This window comes from Humulus lupulus, chromosome 2 (assembly GCF_963169125.1).
Source record: "Humulus lupulus chromosome 2, drHumLupu1.1, whole genome shotgun sequence".
NCBI lineage: Eukaryota > Viridiplantae > Streptophyta > Magnoliopsida > Rosales > Cannabaceae > Humulus > Humulus lupulus.
Genome location: NC_084794.1, coordinates 105,086,339 through 105,106,303, shown reverse-complemented (window position 1 = coordinate 105,106,303; position 19,965 = coordinate 105,086,339). Strand labels below are relative to the sequence as shown.

Sequence of the window (19,965 nt, the reverse complement as noted above, 5' to 3'; positions counted from 1 at the left end):
AAACGGACCGTGCCAAGGCCGGTCCATCCCTGGACGAACGATGTCCGGGGGTATAAAAGAGGACCGACCTAAAGGCGGTCCCACCCCCGGACGAACGATGTTCGGGGGTATAAAAACGGACCGTGCCAAGGCCGGTCCAGCCCCAGACGAACGACGTCCGGGGGTATAAAAAAGGACCGACCTAAAGGCGGTCCCACCCCGGACAAACGATGTCCGAGGGTATAAAAGAGGACCGTACCCAAGGCCGGTCCAGTCCTGGACGAACGACGTCCGGGGATGTAAAAGAGGATCGTGCCAAGGCAAGTCCAGCCCCGGACGAACGATGTCCGGGGGAATAAAAGGGGACCGACCTAAAGGTGGTCCTACCCCGGACGAACGATGTCCGAGGGTATAAAAGAGAACCGTGCCCAAGGCAGGTCCAGCCCCGGACGGACGATGTCCGGGGGTATAAAAGAGGACCGTGCCCAAGGCCGGTCCAGCCCTGGACGAACGATGTTCGGGGGTACAAAAGCGTCCGGTTTATCTCGGGGCAAAGCCAGGGCCTAAAATTGATAAAAGGATAACAGAACTCCAGGTTAAACCAAGCCCCGAGGGCCCTGAATAGGGTGCCAGGATTAGAAACTTGGAAAGTTAAGTCGTTGGGTCTAGTCCAGGCCGTTGGAACCGAAACTAAACCCTTGCAATCTGTTAATCGCGGCAACAAAATGAAATTCCTACTTGGAACAACGAAAGGAAACCTTCATAAAAACCAGAGAAGGTAGCAGTGTTTTAAATTTAATTATAAGCCAAAAACACAAATAAAAACTACAAGGCCGGGGTCCGGGCCTACAACGCATCCGCCTGGAGGTCTGCATCCTCCCTCTCCTTAGCCTCGTACTCGGCCCGCTTTGACTCAGGATCGGGGAAGACAAGGAGATTCATACTCTTATCCTTGCACCAGGCCATGTAGATGGCCTCGTCAAAGGTGACATCTAGTAGGCCCTCGGCCTCCTCCTTTTCTCGACGGGTCGTTTCATGCGCCGCCTTCTCCTGGAGCAGAGAATCGCCCAGCTCGCAGACTCGAGTTTTCAAGGCCTGGATCTCCTCCTTATCCAGGGCGGACTGAGCCGCGGCCGTCTCCAAGAGCGTCGCCCGCTCATCGACCTCCTTTGTCTTCCGGGACAACTCCTCTTCCAACCCGGCCTTGGCTTGGCCGAGCTCCTCGCGCTCTGCCTTCACACGGGCCAACTCTGCCTGGACGCGGGCCGTCTCCCGACCAAGAGCCTCCTTGGCGGCCTCCCTCTGATTCACGGCTGCCTCCAACTCCAGCTTGGCCGTCTCCATCTTTATGGCGAGCTCGACCACAAGATCGGCACTCCGTTGGGACAGCAGATCAACCTGGAGCAAAGAAAAGTTAGAAAATAAAACTATCATCAAGTAAGGGAAGAAGTGTAAGAGAAGTGAAAATTACCGCGGTGGCCTGGTGGCGGAGAGCCTGAGAGACGAACAGTACGTCCGGGTTGGCTATCGTGGCGTACCTCTTGAGCTGAAGGTTGGACATGGTGCTCCCGACCTGGTCCAGCAGGTCGGCCGCCAGAGGGGCCATGTCCTGGCCAAGTTTGGGGCGGAAGCCCACTTCGGCGACTAGCCGGTCCACGATCGGCTGGGGAGCGCTGAACTCGGCAGGACGATCCGAGAATTCAACCTGGCGACGGATCGTCAGGGCCTTGTAAGTGTCATCCCTCTAGCACCGGCCATTTTCCCAAGTCCGGTTGATCAGCCGGGACTGCTCATCCCGCAGGGCTAACTCCCCCTCCTCGAAAAGAGTCGGGCGTAAGGGAAGAATCGGCGGTGCGGGGATTTCCTTCGCGGTCAGCCGACTCTCCCCATGTGACTCTTTTGTCGAGCCGGCCCGCATCATCCGAGGCCTCTTCCCGGGGTTTCCTTCTCCGGCGTCAGCATCCGGGCCCCTCTTCCCGGAGTCCCGGCTGACAGCCGCGCCCGCCTCCAAATCAATCACGGGGGGCGGGTCAGAGGCGAAGTTTGCAGCAGGCTCCATGGCCTGGAAGGGGACCACGGCCAGAGCTCCTTCACCTGGACGGAGTTTCGTCCCGGATAGTTCCCTGGTAAGGTGGGTCTCCAGGCCCGTCGCATCGTTTCTCTTCCTGGCCGCCTTCTTTGTCGCCCTGTCCTTGATGAGCCGCCTCATTTCACTGGCCGGGTTTGACATGTCGGAGTCCTCTGCAAAAGTACAGAAAAAGGAGTTAGGACGATAAACCAAACAGATGAAAACACAAATCAAAGTTAGAAATGGCCCAGGACGAACCCTCATCTAGGCCCCGGGCGAGACTCAATTCCCTTAAAGCAAATGAATGGACCCGATCCCCTATGTCGTCCGGGTTCAAGAAGCCCCCGTACTAGAGGAACCTGAGTAAGGACATGAGGACCTCTGAGCCTACAGGAACTGAAGGCCTCATCTCCCCATCGGCCCCAAACGCGGGGCCCGGGGGTACTAGCCTGTCCCTAGCTAAGTCCCCGATTTAAGGAGCATAAGTTAAGATTAAAGGGGAGTTACCTCGCCCCGATACGCTAGCCCCGGGAGTCCCGACGTTTGGTAGGGCTTCTTCGAAGAGCTCCTCCAGCTCTTCTGAGGTGGCCACTTCCGCTGGGGGCTGTTTCTTCTTACGTTGGGCTGCGTCGGCCCACGCCGCCCTTACCACAGTGGCAATGTGGTCGAGGGCCAACTGCTCCCGGACGTCGACGTTCTTCTTGCAGGGGATGCCCCGAAGATTCGGGATAACAATGGTCTGGGTGGCCGCGAGCATCCCAACCAGCTGGAGGTTATCGTCCGTGACGTAGCCCCCTACGTCTAGATCCTCCGCGGTCAACTTAGCATAAAACCTCCTCCTTTCCAGGATGAACTCGGTAAGGGGGGTTTGAGCGAAGGGCCCTGCCACCCGAAAGACATGATAAGAGACGAGTGGAAAAGATGAATAAAAGAGAGAGGTCCAGGGAAATACTTACCCACTCGCTGGAAGTCCAGCAACAGTGTGGGGTTCTTGTCCACGAGGAACCCAGACGTCATGAACCAATAATGCCTGACGTCCGGGGGGTGCCTCCAGAAGCGGGATAGCTGCTCCGCGGCTTCAACCTGTAAAATTCATCCAGGGTCTTGTCCTTGACGTTAACCTGCGGCTCCAGCTTGTAGAAGTACAAGACTTCCGCAGGGGTGGGCTCCGCGATCTCCTTCGCGGCGCAAAACACCTTCCACCCAGCGAGTAGGCGGTACGCTTGTGGCAAAAGCTGGAACGGTGCAATTCCCACGTACGTCAGGAACCGCACGAAAAAGTCATGAAGCGGGAGCTACGCTCCCGCATTGATATGGCCAGCACTCCAGGCTCTGAATCCTTCCGCGGACGTATGCGCCCGCTCCCCGAGCCTGGCCAGGCGGTTGTGAAAGAGGCCCGGAGTTGATTCGATGCCTAGACGTTGCTCCAGGAGCAGCATCATCCGGTAATTCCTGAACGAGTTGGTCGTCACGTCCATTTCCCACCTGTTGCCCTTAGGCGTCTGGGATCCGGGAACGGTGACTGGGGCCCTATTGACCTCTTCTTCGGAGTGGAGCGTAACGCCCGTTGCCATAATTGACGATCTGGGAACAAAGAAAGAAAGACCAAGCAGTCAGTACCTAAACCCAAGAAAATCGGTCAAGGTACGGGGAATCTCCTAAGGACTGCTTGGAGTCCCGTCGGATCAGGTCCGGGACTCCGGAGAGCCCCAGGACCCTGATCGGGAGAGGAGACTACTAAGGCCTGCCCCTCGTCCGGGATGCATCCGAATACAGAGCAACCCGAACCAGGCAGCCTTCCTAGCAATTCCTAAAGCACAAGCACAGAGTCTAAACGCACGCATCAAAAGGACATAAGTTCACAAGGTTGTCAAGAGAGTTAAACAGACTTACTGTGTGGTGTCGATCGTAGAAGATAATGGCTGTCTGACTGTAAGGACGGCAGAACCTCACTCTTGAAATGGTGCAGCCGATGTAGTAGTTCGTCGGCAAGGCAAACCCGAGATACGTCTTCAGGCAGAAGAGCAGAAATTGGGGTTCTGGGGAACAGGCGGCGGCGCAGAGTGAGCAGGTGGCAATGTATGTCGTCGGCGATGTCGGACATGCAAGGCTCGAGTAGCGTTTATCGGTCCTTAAGTTGGTTAGAAGAGGTAAAAGTGCCAAATGAGGTTTTCGTGGGGTATTTATGCTGGCCCCAAGTTCTGGCCCACGATCCAACAGACAGGTGTCTCTTCATCAGACGGTCAGGAGTCGCGCAGGGACATTTATGAGTCCTTTCAGGTTGGATCCTCGCCGTCTCAGATCTGACGGCCCAGGTGTGGCGGATGCCAAAGGTCGCCCCATCCTACGATCCACCTCGTTCCAGGGACATTAATGATGGCCCCCCCGTGCGGATGGGACACCTCGAGACGTGCGCTGACACCCTAGTCTAGGCCTAGCGACCCTTGGGAGGCCTAGGCAACCTTTCAAGACCCGTGCAGCAATCACCTGATGACACGCGTATCCTTGCCCTGAAGTGGGACAAAGGTAAACATCCCCGGATCGTGGTAAACGATCCGAGCTAAGCATCCAACCAATGCCACGGTTTTCTGCTCGGACCCACGAATTCGGGCAAGAAGGTGGGAGGCAACCAAGCGAGCGTCGTGGGGACGATGTAACCCTCCTCCTGTCAAACTCAGGCGAAGGCTTGGGGGGTAAATGTTATCCCCATTTCCTGCATGGGCTCGGGGCCTTCGTCCAGGCCCACCGTCATGGGCCAGGTCAGCACGCGGGCCCGGCCCAAGGCCTCTTGGTATGGAGAGTGCCCGAAGGGAAGGGTACGGACCGGGGGTTCATGTCCGGGACCAGTGGAGGGGTCCGAAATGTCCCTCCGGGTCCATCCTCTGGGACAATAGTCCGGGCTGTGTACAGAGCATTCGAACCACCGCGGCCTGCGCGTCCCGATCCCGGACCCCTGACATGGTCCGGGCCTATGGTAAACGAAGCGGGACAAAGGTAAATGGATCCGGATCACCGGTTGAAGGGGCCAGGCGTCCAGGACCCTGACGCCGCCTCGCTCCGCGTGGGCGCTGTCCCCCACTTTTCACCTGCAGAAAAGGCCACCTCGGGATTGCACGCCGATGTGTCAGGACTGCGCAGCCAAGTACTCTGACTGGTCTTGTCTCCTGAATCGGCCTCGTGACTCGAAGTGATCAGACCAAAAGTGTCGTTTTGTCGGGCGAGACATAGTTCTAAGGTCAACCAGTTGGGCCTTAGCTGGCTTGGACTTCATGTATTTTGTACCTTTTGTATTGGGCCTCCACTAGAAAGGCCATCTATGTCCATTCTTCCGATGGGCCTGGGTCAGACCCGATACAGACCCGATGTTCCCATACGCCTATAAATATAAGCTACAGAACACTGAAAAAGGGGTCTCCTTTCACCAAGAAAAAAGACAGGAACCCTGCCAAAATATAGAGAGAAAACTCCATTGTAAAAGGTTCTTCAAGATCTAATAATATAGACTCGTGGACTAAGGCTAGTTAACGCCCCAACCACGTAAAAATCTCGCGTTAATCTTCTGCTTTCATTATAATTATCCGTAAATATTAGTTATTAATAGAGTTGCTGTAAATCTCGGTTAACAAACACTTAACCCCATTTTCTTTAATTTTTGTGGGAAAACCCCCTTAAGTCCCGTTCCGTTTGCAATTCACTGTTCCGTGCATTGACCCCGTTATCCACACAATCCAACTCAGCCTATCTACGAGAAATTTGCGGCTAAAACCCCTTATGTTTGTTTTGTTGAACACTTAACCCCCTTTTCTTTAATTTTGGTGGGAAAACCCCCTTAAGTCCCGTTCCGTTTGCAATTCACTGTTTCGTGCATTGACCCCGTTATCCACACAATCCAACTCAGCCTATCTACCAACGTGGCTGCTTTAATACACAGGTGGCAAATTAAAACTATTTTTGTGTTTTGAAAATAATACATAATAAAATAAATCTAATAAATAAAATCCAAATCTACGATTTTTTTTCCCAGAATATGCCGACTGTGAGTATTGGGGTCAAAGCTTTGGACAGGGTTTACACACACCTGGCGTGATTTAGCTTCGACCCAATCAGAAAATCAACTCCTCCAATAACAAAAGATACTTACACTCCAGATCTGGTCAATTTTAGGGCCGATTAAAAGAAGAAAAAAAAACCGTTCGGGGTTGGAGAGTTTGTGGGTTGTTGTCGACTTCCATGGAGAATGTGCGAAATGTGAAATGTAGAAGTCGTATGCCGAAACAAGTGGTGGTGAAGACTTCTTGGAGAAATGCTAATCCTGGTTGAAGATTTATAACCTACTGGAAGCTAGGCATTTTATCATTACAAAATAATGCCAAAAGTTTTGCTAGTACCCAAAATGCCCCTGTCACAATTCCCCTCAATTCCCCTTTTGATTCTCCTTTATCTCTCTCAAACTCTCGGGTCATTCCCTTCATCTCCCCTCGACCGACCAACTAACCAAAACCCAACCCCGTCACAGCCTCCGTCGAAGCCGCACTGCTGCCCCCGTCGAAGCCGCGCTGCTGCCACCGTCGAAGCCCTCTGTCCCTCTCGCCGTCTCGCCTCTCGCCTCAAAGATTCTCCCTCTCGCCTCTCGCCTCGCCTCTCGCCGTCCGTCCGTGTCTGTTGTTCCCCCTCACAAGCTCATCCAAAACCCACGGCATCTAGGTTCAAGTTTCTCCATACCCAAAACAAAGGTAAGCTCTTATTTTTTATTACATTGAATTTGTGTTTGTAGTGTTATATTTTAGGATTGTTTGTGTGTTTATGTCTGGTTTTGGGTTTGAATTTGGTTTGTTTTGGGTATGGATTAGTGTGGGTATGTTGAGAGTGAAGTCTGGGATTTTTGTGGGTTTGGTAAGGTTGCTCGATGGTGGTTCGATGCATGCTCGATAAGGATTCGATAGGTTAAGCTGTTAAGGGTTCGATAGGTTAAGCTGTTAAGGGTTCCAAGTTTAAGTTCGATGCATGCTCGATTGGGTTCGATAGGTTAGGTCATTTGGGGTTCCAGGTTTGTGATTCTGTGGGTTTCATGTATGTTCGATGAGGGTTTGATGCATGCTCGATGGGGGTTCGATGCATGCTTGATGAGTTGGGTATATGATGGGTTCGATGGTGGTCGATGTTGGTTTGATAGGGTAGGCCTTAGGGGTTCGATGTTGGTTCGATGGGGTGGCCCATTATGGGTTCCAAGTTTAAACCTAAGAAATTAGATGCATGCTCGATGGATTGGGTTCTATGTTGGGTTCGATGGTGGTTCGATGCATGCTCGATGGATTGAGTTTTATGTTGGGTTCGATGGGTAATCGATAGTGGTTCGATGGTTCATGTATGTTTATTGATGGGGTTTTCACGCAACTTTGTTTAACTGTATTAATTTTATTTTTTGCAGATGCCGAAGTTTCTTTTTCCCTTGACAGATCACTTTCCTGGTCGAATCACATATAGGGGTAATGGTTACTTTAAAACAATCAATGATAAGTTTGAGGAGCTTGGGTTGATAGAAAGGGTGAAGGAATCCCCTTTCAAACAATTTTTCGTTGCTGAGAATTTAGACTTCTCTGCATCTCTCATACATCAATTAATGTTGTGCAAGATCCAGTGCATCAAAGAGGATGAGTTGCATTTTCATTTGGGATCTAGACCCTATAGATTTGGTAGAGGCGAGTTTGCTTTGGTTACGGGGTTTAACTTCAGTTCCGGGCCATTTGAGACTGATTTGAAGAAACACTTGACTAGTGACCGCTTAATCAAGGAGTACTTTAATGATGAAGAAACAGTGAAGATAATGCATTTGGAGGCTGCTTTAAAAAACTGCACTGCAGTTGAAGATGCCTACAAGTTGGGCCTATGTTTCTTTGTTGAGGGGGTTTTACTTGCACGAGAGGGCAAGTTAAATGTTTGGATAGATTCACTGAAGATGGTGGAGGACACTGAGTACTTCTTTACTTACCCATGGGGGAAGGTGTCTTTTAACAAGCTTATGGATGCATGTAAAAAAAACATGCATCATCAGAAGAGGAACTATGAGAAGAAGAAAGAAGTTAAGGGGAAACAGAAAGAAGCAAAATACAACTTGTATGGTTATGTCCCTGCATTACAGTATTGGGCATACGAAGCCATCCAGCAATTTGCACGTGAGTATGGTATTAACCATGGAAACCAGTTACATGAAACTCGAATTGACCAAGGGCATAGACATTCATGAACCTTCCTTTGTCAGCATTGTTCGATACATCTGCCTCCATCAGGGTGGATAATTTGGTGGTAGTCTTTTCTGTCACACTACGTCGTTCAAAAAACCAAGACTGTAGTGTGAACCGAATGAATTCTAAAAAAATTGTAACTGGAAAGGTTCTTGCATCCTTAGTCTTTTTGTTGAAGCTTTCAGCGTAGTTGCTTGTCATTATATTGTATCGTTTTCCAGGAAAGAAAGGACGAGACCACTTATCGAAACCAATTCCCTCCAAATAGGCAGCTATAGGAGGATCCATTCGCTTAATATTTTCAAAATGCTTTAGAAATTCGGCCTTCTTCCATGCATAAGTTGTTGCCCACATCTCACTGTGACAGTGATCAGTCTTGAACTTAGCTTTCACATTCATACTGATGTGATGGTAGCGTCGTGGTAGGCATCAGGAAAGACAGCCTCTAGAGCATGAATAATACTAGCATGCCTATCTGACACGAAAGCCAAGTCATCAATGTCCCCAATGGCTTCCTTCAACTTCGTCATGAAATATTTCCACGAGTTGTGGTTCTCACTATCCACCAACCCGAACGCAATTGGATATAAATGACTATTCACATCCAAAGCAACGGCACATAGCATGTGGCCACCGTACTTATTCTTCAAGAACGTGCCATCCACACATATCACAGGACGACAAAATCTAAATCCCCTCCTACAAACTCCAAGGGAAAAGAAGCAATATAGGAAACGACCATCTTCAATAACAAAATCAGTAATTGTACCTGGATTCTTTTGCTGCAACATGTGCAAGTAGGATGGCAACTTGCAATACGAATCCTCATATGTCCCCCTAACATACATAAGTGCCTTTTTCTACATCTCCATCCATGCCTTTTCATAACTCATATCAATACAAAAATTTTCTTCATATCCTCCTTTATGTTGTTTGCCATGTAATCGGTCCCATCAACTGCGTATTTGTTCTTTATGAGGTGTCCAACGACCCACGGTGCAGCTTGACGATGACCTTTTGTCGCACTTCTAGTGAGCATGTGTGTACGCTCTTGTATACCGTGATCTCAAACATGGGGGACATTGGTAGTTTTTTCCCTCTCAGTCTCCAACAACAGTCAGGATCTTTGCATGTGATATACCACACGTCAGTACCAGACTTTTTCACCATATACTCAAAGTTATTCTTCATTGCAAATAGAGCAGCTTTGGTTTTTAAATCAATCTTGTCCTCAAAAGTCTTACCAACATATATTTCTCCCACTGGTCCACCAGATGATGAGGAATGGGTTTTAGCAGATGCCTCAATATCGTCTTTTGTAAACATTGGGGCACTCCATCTGGTGTGATCTTTTCTTGATTCAATTGTCTCCCTCCACCCAGTGTTATCTTCTGTCCTAGCAGGTTGATTACTACTTCAAGCAGGTGCTCGACATCCTTGAGTTGGGAGGTGTGCCTGTGCAAGAGGCAGTCCTGACTCTTCTTTTACTTGTTGGGCTTGGGAAATGTCTAACTCCTCATTTGAAACATCTGCACTATAATACGAGTCATCCTTGGAACCATCATCATTATCTTCAAAGCAATTACCAACTGGATCATCATTCACATAGGGATCGTACTCATATTCCTCAAGCACACCTGTGGGACCTCCTTGTGGTATATCAAGCTGAATAGTAGCCATCAGATCAGTAACTGGAACAAAAGTGCCCACCTCGCTAAGATGCTTGTAACTGCTACCTGCAAGAGATGGATCGACACTGGTCGTGTCTTTTTTGTTCACACTAGGAGAAGGATCTGATAAGACATTCTTCTTAACTAGAGTCACACATAAGACTATCCGTTCTTTCAAGCTTATTCCTAAGAATTCACGAACTTGGCGATCATTCCTCAATTGAACTGGTGCAAATGGTTGGTCGCCGCATACGTATGGCACCTCGAGTTTCAATTCATCCACCTAAAATGTCTCGTGCAGTATTTCAAGTAGTTGCAAGTAAGTGACATCATTCTCTACTGGTATCACTTCACCTTCAGCATCCTTAAAATACCATTTCCTACCATCTGTTTCCCAAACATCATTGTAAGAAACAAATACGTAAACAGTAGAACCTGAAATAAAAAAACACAAATACAATTAGCTAAAAAACAGATGGTGGGAAATGGTATTTTAACGATGCTGAAAAACATAACCATTGAGCCTTCATCGAGCAGGCATCGAGCTTCCATCGAGCATGCACGAAATAGTGAGAATGCACATTACCATCGAGCTTGCATCGAGTAGGTATCGAGTAACCATCGAGCATAACCCGCAACGTAAAAAATGATGTGCCATCGAGCCTGCATCGAGCAGGCATCGAGCATCCATCGAGCATGCATGAAATAGTGAGAATGCACATTACCATCGAGTAGGTATCGAGCACAACATTCAACCGTAAAAATTGATGTTCCATCGAGCCTGCATCAAGCAGGCATCAAGCAACCATTGAGCATGCATAGAATAGTGATAATGCACATTACCATCGAGTAGGTATCGAGTAACCATCGAGCACAACATTCAACTGTAAAAATTGATGTTCCATCGAGCCTGCATCGAGCAGGCATCGAGCAACCATCGAGCATGCATGAAATAGTGATAATGCACATTACCATTGAGTACCCATCGAGTAGGTATCGAGTAACCATCGAGCACAACATTCAACCATAAAAATTGATGTTCCATCGAGCAGGCATCGAGCACCCATCGAGCATGCATGAAATAGTGATAATGCACATTACCATCGAGCACCCATCGAGTAGGTATCGAGTAACCATCGAGCAGAACATGCAACCGTAAAAATTGGTGTGCCATCGAGCAACCATTGAGCACAACCCAAACCCAGAAAATTCCCAGAAAACGCATATCGACAAAAAACCAGAAAAAAACCAAAATTTTTTGCAAATATTGCTCAGATCTATTCGAAATGCCCAAAAAGTTTAAAGGAAATATCGCTAATCCAAGTATTTAAGAAAAATTTTCTTACCCATAAAATTTTTCTCCAAAATTTCTCAACCCTTACTTTGGTCTTGATCCCCTCTACAAATGGCTTTCTTAGTGGCAGTCCCTTGCTCGACTTCCTTCTATCATGGTGCTCTTAGCGGCGGTGTGAGGTGAGGTGAGTGAAGGAGAGTGAGGAAGAAACAAGAAGATGGAAGAGAGAAGATAGTTGTGATAGGGGTATTTTGGGTATGCTAAAATAAATTGGCATTATTTTGTAATGATAAAAATGCCTAGCATTTTTTTGAATTACAACCCTCTATTAAGCATAAAAAGTCAAATTTCCCTTTGATATCTAGACCCGACCCATATTGTCATGTCATTCCTAACCTACACGAATATTTTTCATGTCTTGTTGTGCTTTTGCCTATCAGTAGTGCCAGACTTGTGCCATATGTTAAAAAATCCAACCCACATTTACAACTTTTATCAATAGACTAAATTGCAATATCTAATGACAAGATTTGCTTTGCGCAATAACATAAATTATTGAAATACATGATTTTTAAGGATATGTCAAATATCATTTTACTAAAAACATATTTTAGCTTCTCAAAAAGCTCTACAAAGCAGGCCTAAGTATGTGGTTAAATTATCTAATCTTTAATATGAACATCTTGAAGTGCCTTGTTGTGTTCATGTTTGAGCATTTTAAGTTGTACATTTAAGATATGTTTAGAAAAATTTTGACAAGGGGAAAGAGTACAAAAAAATAGGAGAAAAATATTTTCCTAAAATTTGATAACAAACTTTTTCTATTATTTTCTCTTTTTAATATATTTATAATTGTTCTAAGAGCACTCTCAATGGAGAAGGTAAAATATTTAATTTTTTATAATATAGAGAAAAAATTATTAAATAGTCTTCCAATGGGTGATGTAAAGTTATATTTTTTTTACCTAAATAAATAGTATTTCTTTATATATAGTGAAACACTATTCATCAAGCTATAAATATTTTATTATTTTTTTATAAACTTTTGTATATATATATATATATGAGTGTGATACTATTATATTTAATTATTTTATTTCTTAAAATAAATTAAATATTTTTAAAATATAATATTTAAATGATGTAGAGAAAAAGTAGAGAAGCTGATGTATGATATAATGTAAAAATTTGAAGTAAATTATAAAAAAAAAATGTTTTGGTGGTGTATTTTGTAATACACTTTCTCTATAATATTTAGCTAAAACTCACAAAAACATCTTCCATCAACTTCTTTATACATATATTTATAGTAGTTATGCACAAACACCAATTAATCCATATCTACATTTACATATCCTTTATATAATATTATCATTTTTCTTTATAAGCTTTCTCTCTCCCGTTTAGTATATATATTTATTATTTCTTTTTTCTTTTTCAATTATTTTATTTTATTTTAATTAATAAAATATGTTTAAAATATAATATTTAAATGATGTAGAAAAATATATAAAGAAGCTGACGTATAGTAAAATGTAAAACTTAAAAGTAAAATAGAAAAAAATATGTTTTGAAAAGATATTTTAAAGGATAGAGTAGAACATACATTGGGAGTGCTGTAAGCCTTATAAAAGTAGAGTAATGATGTACACACATAAATTATACCCAAACATTACACACTTATGTGGCAACTTTTTTCACTCAATCATATTTACTTAAGATGGGTCCTACTAAGTAAAGATGACTTGCCACATAAGTGTGTAATGTTTTAGTATAATTTGTATATGCACATATCATTACTCAAAAAATATACTACATTAACTTAAGTTGTGTTTGGTAAAATTTTTATTTTTAAATTAAAAAAATAAAAATATGTTTGTTTTTGTTTTTTATTTTTAAAAACAAAAAATAACAAACATGTTTCATAACTTTTATTTTTATTTTTTATTTAACAATATAAGATGTTGATTTTAAAAAAAGAATAAAAAAAAATCAAAAACAATTTAAAAAAATTTTGAAAGTAAAAAAATTCTATTTTCAAAATTTAATAAATTTTAATTAAAATTAAAAAATAAAAATAAAATTACCAAACACATTTTATATTTTATTATCAAATTTTTAATTAATTAAATAAAAAAAATGTTACCAAACAACACCTTAATGTTTAATTTTTATAGAATGTTTATTTTTTATTTTTTGTTTGATTACAAATATAAGAAAACGAAATCTTTGGATTTTTTCCTAGTAAAATTTAAGATAAACAAAGGTTGGTGAGCTTAATATATTTAAGCTGCATATCAAGATTAGAATACATCTTTTCAAAAACAAAATGTTAGAATACATATGCTATACCCAAAAGAGAAACGAATTTACGGAAATAAGAAAATGCAGCTACATATATAATTAGGTCATCACCATTTGAGTATGAGTAAACCTAATTACTCACATTTTAATGCACGAGTTATCTCCCATGAAACTGAATCATTATCGCTAATTGGGCCAGAACCCTCGATGTTGCAATTAACTAAAGCAACCATGAATCTCTCGTTCTCTAGTGACGAAGGATACATAACTTGTTCTTCCTGGAAATGCAATCTCAATTAGACATAATATAAAATAAAAATAAAGACAGAATATTACTATTAAGATTTATTTTTGGTTGAATTACCTCAGGCAGCTCATAAAACTCATCAGGCGATATTTGGAGCAACTCAATGGCAGTTTGATCAGTAGACCACGCAATGATTTTTCCAGTCTCATCTGCAAGGGTAATTTTCAAATGGAAACTACGAACAACTTCAGAATCACAAATGTAATGACAGAAACTGCATTCCATAAACCCATTAGGCGTCCTGTTGACCAAATGACCACATAGGGCATGTGAAAGCCTTGTATTCACATGAAAATGTGCCATTTCCAGGCAAACTCGAGCTACCTGTTCACATATGAGTCTATATTAGATATCAATTGTCCATCTACAAAATGATTTATAAAGTTGTAATACTAGCAACCATGCTCACTTTTACTCCAAACCCCCAACAAAAGAAAAATGAAATATATCAACAAGCATTATAAGATCAGTGCTAGAATCTATCAGAAAGTCTGGCAAACTATCAACCAAAATTAACTAGTGAAGAGAAAACATAACGAAATTTTCATAGAATCCCATACTTGCGAACAGGTGGTCTGGGTAGATAGACTGGAAAGGTTTGACAAATTTTGAAGACAGGGCGAGTTTAGCAGTGCTGGCATGCAACTGAGATTGATCAACGAAGCTCCTGTATCACTCTCAAACCATAAAGCTTCCAGGCTGCCAAGTAAAAGATTCAGCCATTTGATAAGATGTTTTGAAGCAAGTTCTTAAAGTATAAACTTAAAGCCAAATCATGTTGTACACCATAGAGATTTCAGGAATATTGTGCAATCTTTTACTGGAGATAAAGTAGGGTCATTTTAAGCTAAAACAGTTATGGTAACACATATTATCGAACTGAAAATTGCTTCTGCGATCTCACCACTTTTGCTTTGTCATAGCACATGAGAGGCCAGATATGTACACCGTGTGACCAAGGCTTAATCTTCCCAATGACCTGAGAAAAGATATCAAATTAAAAAATGCATCAAGAAACTTGATTTTCTTATTTTGGAAGACTAAGTTTTATAGCATTAATATCAACAATACCAAGATTTTGTAAAATGTAGTTTTGCCCAAATTGTTCCAGAAGTATCCTGAATCCTCAGAGAGAAAATAGCTTTTGTGGTATTTCTGTCCTTCATAATATTGGTAACAACACCATAGAGACTGATGCCTGTCATCTTGTCATGGAGATCCGTAACAAATGGCTGCAAGACTTAAGACATGTAAGAAATGTCAATCTTACTCAAAGATAATTGTTTTGAATTGATTAACACCATTTACAGCTTACTGAAGATATACCATGGTAAAAAATGACTCCTTTTGAACTGATTAACACCCTTTACAACTAACTGAAGAGATACTATAGTGCTAACAAACTAAAGGTTAAGAATAGATAGTAGTTTAAGAACCAGAATATAAGTTGGTCTCCTAATTACATCCAGAGGTTAGGAAGGTAACTATATTCAAGAAGAGACTAACGAGATGCATCTTCTACTCACCCAATAGGATCTTAGTGAAGAATGTAGAATAGAAGATAAAAATAACTCACTTGGAAAGGATAACTACTGAAGTCAAGGGACCCTTGTGAATCACGGGGCAATGAAACTTGGGAAACTTTTGGACCTGGAGTGAGATCTAACGTACTCAGGAGCCCAGTTCCTTGGCACCAATTTTGCGTCAACGTTACACACACCTGAGCAAAATAGAAACTAACTTTATATTTTAAATCATTGACCAAACATCACAAAAAATGATATATGACTTACTTGCTCCTCATGTTGAATAAAAGGCACCAAAAACAACTGTGTTGCACTGCCATATTCAAGACAAAGTTCATTACTTTCTTCAGTGACGCTCTCTTGAGAATTAGCTATGTACGGTCTATCCAGTCCAAGCATACTTCCAATGCTGAAAATGAGTCGAATTTTTTTCGCAGGTGTTCACATAAGATTTTTATTTTTTATTTTTAAAAAATATGACTATGTTCAAGAATTCACCTGAAAAGATTAGCAAGTAGAACCTGCTCACCCCACAAAAGAAACTTTATTTTGACACCATCATCATCAACAAGAGTGATTTGCTTCCTCTGTAAACCACCGAACTTTCCATGAATTTCCAGTTGCCCGATAAACTCAATCCTATACATAAATTCAAAGAAGGAATAAGATCTTGGCATGAAGAAATGCAGCCAAGTCATTTTCTTTTCCAAAGTAGACAGTTTAGGTGCAACCGTGCATCATCATTCATCCTAATTAGGAACCTTATCTTTTGTTAATCAAGAATAGCTACTTAATGTTTCATGTTTACTTCATCACCTTTCTTTTAATTGAGTTTGAGTAGAACATTTGATTATGACCGAGCATTGAAATTTTAAAAAATCTTTTATAAAGAATAATATTTTCCAACACAATTAGAAAATTATGAATCAAAACCAGTCAAGTTTTATCGTACCTTGCATACAATGAGTAAGAAACCCCTTGATTGACTGCATCAAGTGAAATTGAAGAAAATGAATCTGAGCAGAACTGAGCTCCAATAATCATTGCATCATCATCCTCATCCTACATTTACAAATTTGAAAAGAAAAAAAAATTTAACAATAATGACAGAAAATCCTTAAAACAAATTTCGGCCACATAGTCTATGCAAATATGAGCGTTATACAAAAGAGGTACTTGGTTAAATATACAGTAGGAAACAATCCAGGAGACCAAAAGGACAACATACAAAGTTGAAAGTTACCTCATCCAACAATATCACAAGATATTCTGTTGGCAACAACCGTGGATAACCAGATCCTTCAGCAGCAGTACGAAGATAGCACCCAGTGAGGAGAACCTCTCTTCCTTTCTTTAAAATCCCATTTTGAGGATCCACCAAATCGTAGTATCTACAACAAAATATATATACATATGTAGAAACCAAACCAAACCAACCTTTGATGAACAGGAAACTTCAAACACAAACAGATGAGCTCTAAATGCACACAAGACGGATGCATTGGAAATGGTATAAAGTTGTTTAACCATCACAAATGTATAAATATCTATGACCAAGGGAAGAAAGGGCTCTCCTAAAATAAACACACAAGACAGATGCAGATGGTATGGACCCATTACTAGTTCTTAACACTGTCAAAAACAAATATAAAAAGGGCCTGTTCAAACTAAACTACACCCCATGTTGAAAAGATTTACCGTTTGAATAAGTCACACACACACACAATTTAGTATCTCTAGTATACCTGCGATGGAGATAAAGATCAATGGTATTAGAGCTCCAAAAATCACCAAGCGTGAGCATGTAAATGTTCGTACCTGAAGAAAAATAATGGAAATGCTAACTCACTCATCAAGCGAATAACAATTTATAACACATTCACTCAACAAAATAACAAGACAAGAACTATTACTATACATAAATCAATATACAAAGTAATAGAGAAGGCAGTGAACGAGTACCTGGGAGAACAAAAGCATCAACTACAACAGATTCCAATACACTGTTCAACGACAAGAAATTTTTCTCATAAATAGAATCGATAGTTACAGTGTTCGGAAGCTTCGTTCGCCTGCGTTTCTTCCTCAACTGGCTAATACATTCCGGCCTTTTCTTGGAAGCCCCATCCCTACGTTGCTCATTCCAAGCCTAATAATGTCGCGCAACTCATTGTCAGTTTATCAATTTTCAGATATTTTTTTTTGGATAAAAATGAAAAGAAAAAAAAACACCTGAGAGAGATCGGAGAGTAGAATCGCAGCGGTAACGCCACTGGAATAAGCAGAGCAAGTCTTGAGGATCCGAGAGGCGATCCAGGTCCAACTAGGTCGGCGAGTGTCTGCTCCGTTAAGATTAGGATCAAAATCTTCGTCATCTTCGGGGCAAAGGATGGACCTCGCGTAATCAATGAACCTGAGAAATGGATCGTCTTGAGGCTTTTGCTGAACGATCGCCATGATTGAGTTGATCTTCACCGCTGAGAGCTCAGCTACATCTTCAATTACTTCTTTCTTTTTTGAGTGAACAATGAGATAAAATTGCGCGGCAGTTTTCGGCGGGTTTTGGATTAGAGATTTTTTCTTAAATATACAATTTTTTTTTTGTTTTTTTTACGGTTACTATTTAAAAAAAAAACAACAACAAGCACTCTACTTTTCAAAAATAAGTTTTCCAAAATTTCATAATTACGAAAAATAGTAAAAACAACTAAAAAATAATTTAAAACTAATTTGAAAACAAAAAAAATACAAATTCTTAAAAATGTAAAAATTTATTTAAAACTATAAAATTAAAAAATATATATATTTAAACGTAAAAACTTAATTTTTTAGAAAAAATTATTATTTTATGTAAAAATATCTTTGGATTGCCATATGATAAGATGGTGGGCTTAGATTGCTTTTCTTAGCTAAAAATACCCAAAGACTATATATACTTTTGAAAAATACCAAACCGTATCAATATTTTTTTTTAGATTTGATTATTATTTATTTTTGGTATAACTTAGACATATCACAATAAATAATGAAGAGATTACACTCCATACCGAATTTTAGAAGAACCATTTAATCCCTAAATTTTGATAACTTTAAATCAATACCCACGTTTATAATTGAAATATTTGTACCATTTGTTATTCTTTTGAGGAAAAAAAACATTCAGACTATCACACACAAAGGCAACTTCTCATCGCTCACTCCAGTGACACTTCTTTCTCACTCCAGTCACTCTTCGGTGCTCACTTTAGCAACACTCCGGTAATTGCGGTTACTTCTGCATCTCTAACAGTTGTGTATTGAGTGGGTTCTAGCAGTTGCGCTAATTAAGATTTAAGTATGTTTCATTTATTCTCATGTATTTTGTTCATCCTTAATTAGATTGAAATAATTATATACAAGCTATATACATATTGGTAAAAAATAATATATCTTCATTTGAAATTGAAAGTAAACACAATTTTTGAGTTGTGATTATCATTCTTTCAATTAAATGACGTATAAATGAGTCATGTGTCATCACAAATATTATTTTATATTACTATTTTACGGTTTTGAATGATGGATTAAAGAATTGAGATGATTCGTGATTTGTATTTTAAATGAATTTTGTGCATGTGTTTGATGAAAATTTTCAACTAAACTTTGTGTTTGCAAAAGTTCATAGTAAATAATTTTTTAGCTCATTCAATTAGTGAATCCATTTTGGGTCACCCTCTAAAACACCTGAAATATGGTTGCAGTGTCTTCTTATTACCGTGAAAGGATGAAAGAATTTGTTTCCATATATATATTTAAGTCTCTCCTGCATCTCAAGAAGATCTTCAATTAGATATTAGCCTTACCATCCATGTTTTCTTTTGTTTGGTGTTGCTTCTTGAATATCTCAAGTTCACCTCTAAGCTTCTTTAGCTTTATTTGGCAACGTCTTAATATATGTTTTTCTTAATAACTTGAGGCTTTTTCTTCATTGTATAGCTTTTTAAAGTTAGACACAATCTTTGAACCCACCAATTAATATCTCAATGGCTTTTTTTTAATAAATTTACTTCATGAAGAGTCTTTGTAATGAGTATGTATGATACATTATATAAATAGACACATTATATAAATTTTATTTTTGTCATGGGCAACAACATGGTAGTTGTGTTTAGCCAAATGGATCATTGATCTGGTTGCACCAAGAAAACTAGAGTTAAGGAAGCAATGGAGGAAAAGCACTAAAGATCTAGATTTTCCTTGCTTGGCTATATGGATATTTATTTTTCATTGGTTTCAATTATTTTGTGAGTCACCTCTGCATGATGGTTGTATACTGTTAATCCTTATTGGCATTTTTATAGAAATATCTTTTTCTTAAAAGATAAAATTGGTTGAATTAGTTGTTTCCCTTTATTATAATATTCGGAAATGTTTGTTTCCCTTTATTATAATTTTCGGAATTGTTTGGTTTCCTTTATTGATATTTTCGGAAAACCACTTTCCTTTTGTGTGAATTTTGGACAATAATGTGCTTCCTTATTTAGCCTATATTGTCTCATTTTGTTTATAAAGGAAACAAAGTTTATTGCAAATATT

General features: G+C 41.1%; 1 protein-coding gene across 1 annotated transcript; it reads right to left on the bottom strand.

Moving 5' to 3' along the window:
• Window positions 1–13,520: 13,520 nt before the first annotated feature.
• LOC133814599 (uncharacterized) lies at window positions 13,521–17,976 on the bottom strand (the record flags this gene model as incomplete). The annotated part of the gene is made up of 13 exons (XM_062247538.1): window positions 13,521–13,835; window positions 13,922–14,188; window positions 14,425–14,563; window positions 14,769–14,843; window positions 14,936–15,096; window positions 15,441–15,584; window positions 15,658–15,799; window positions 15,889–16,029; window positions 16,343–16,452; window positions 16,634–16,781; window positions 17,136–17,208; window positions 17,353–17,539; window positions 17,623–17,976. Coding segments are annotated over 13 exons (2,085 nt in total), but the record flags the coding sequence as incomplete, so codon positions are not given.
• Window positions 17,977–19,965: the final 1,989 nt, after the last annotated feature.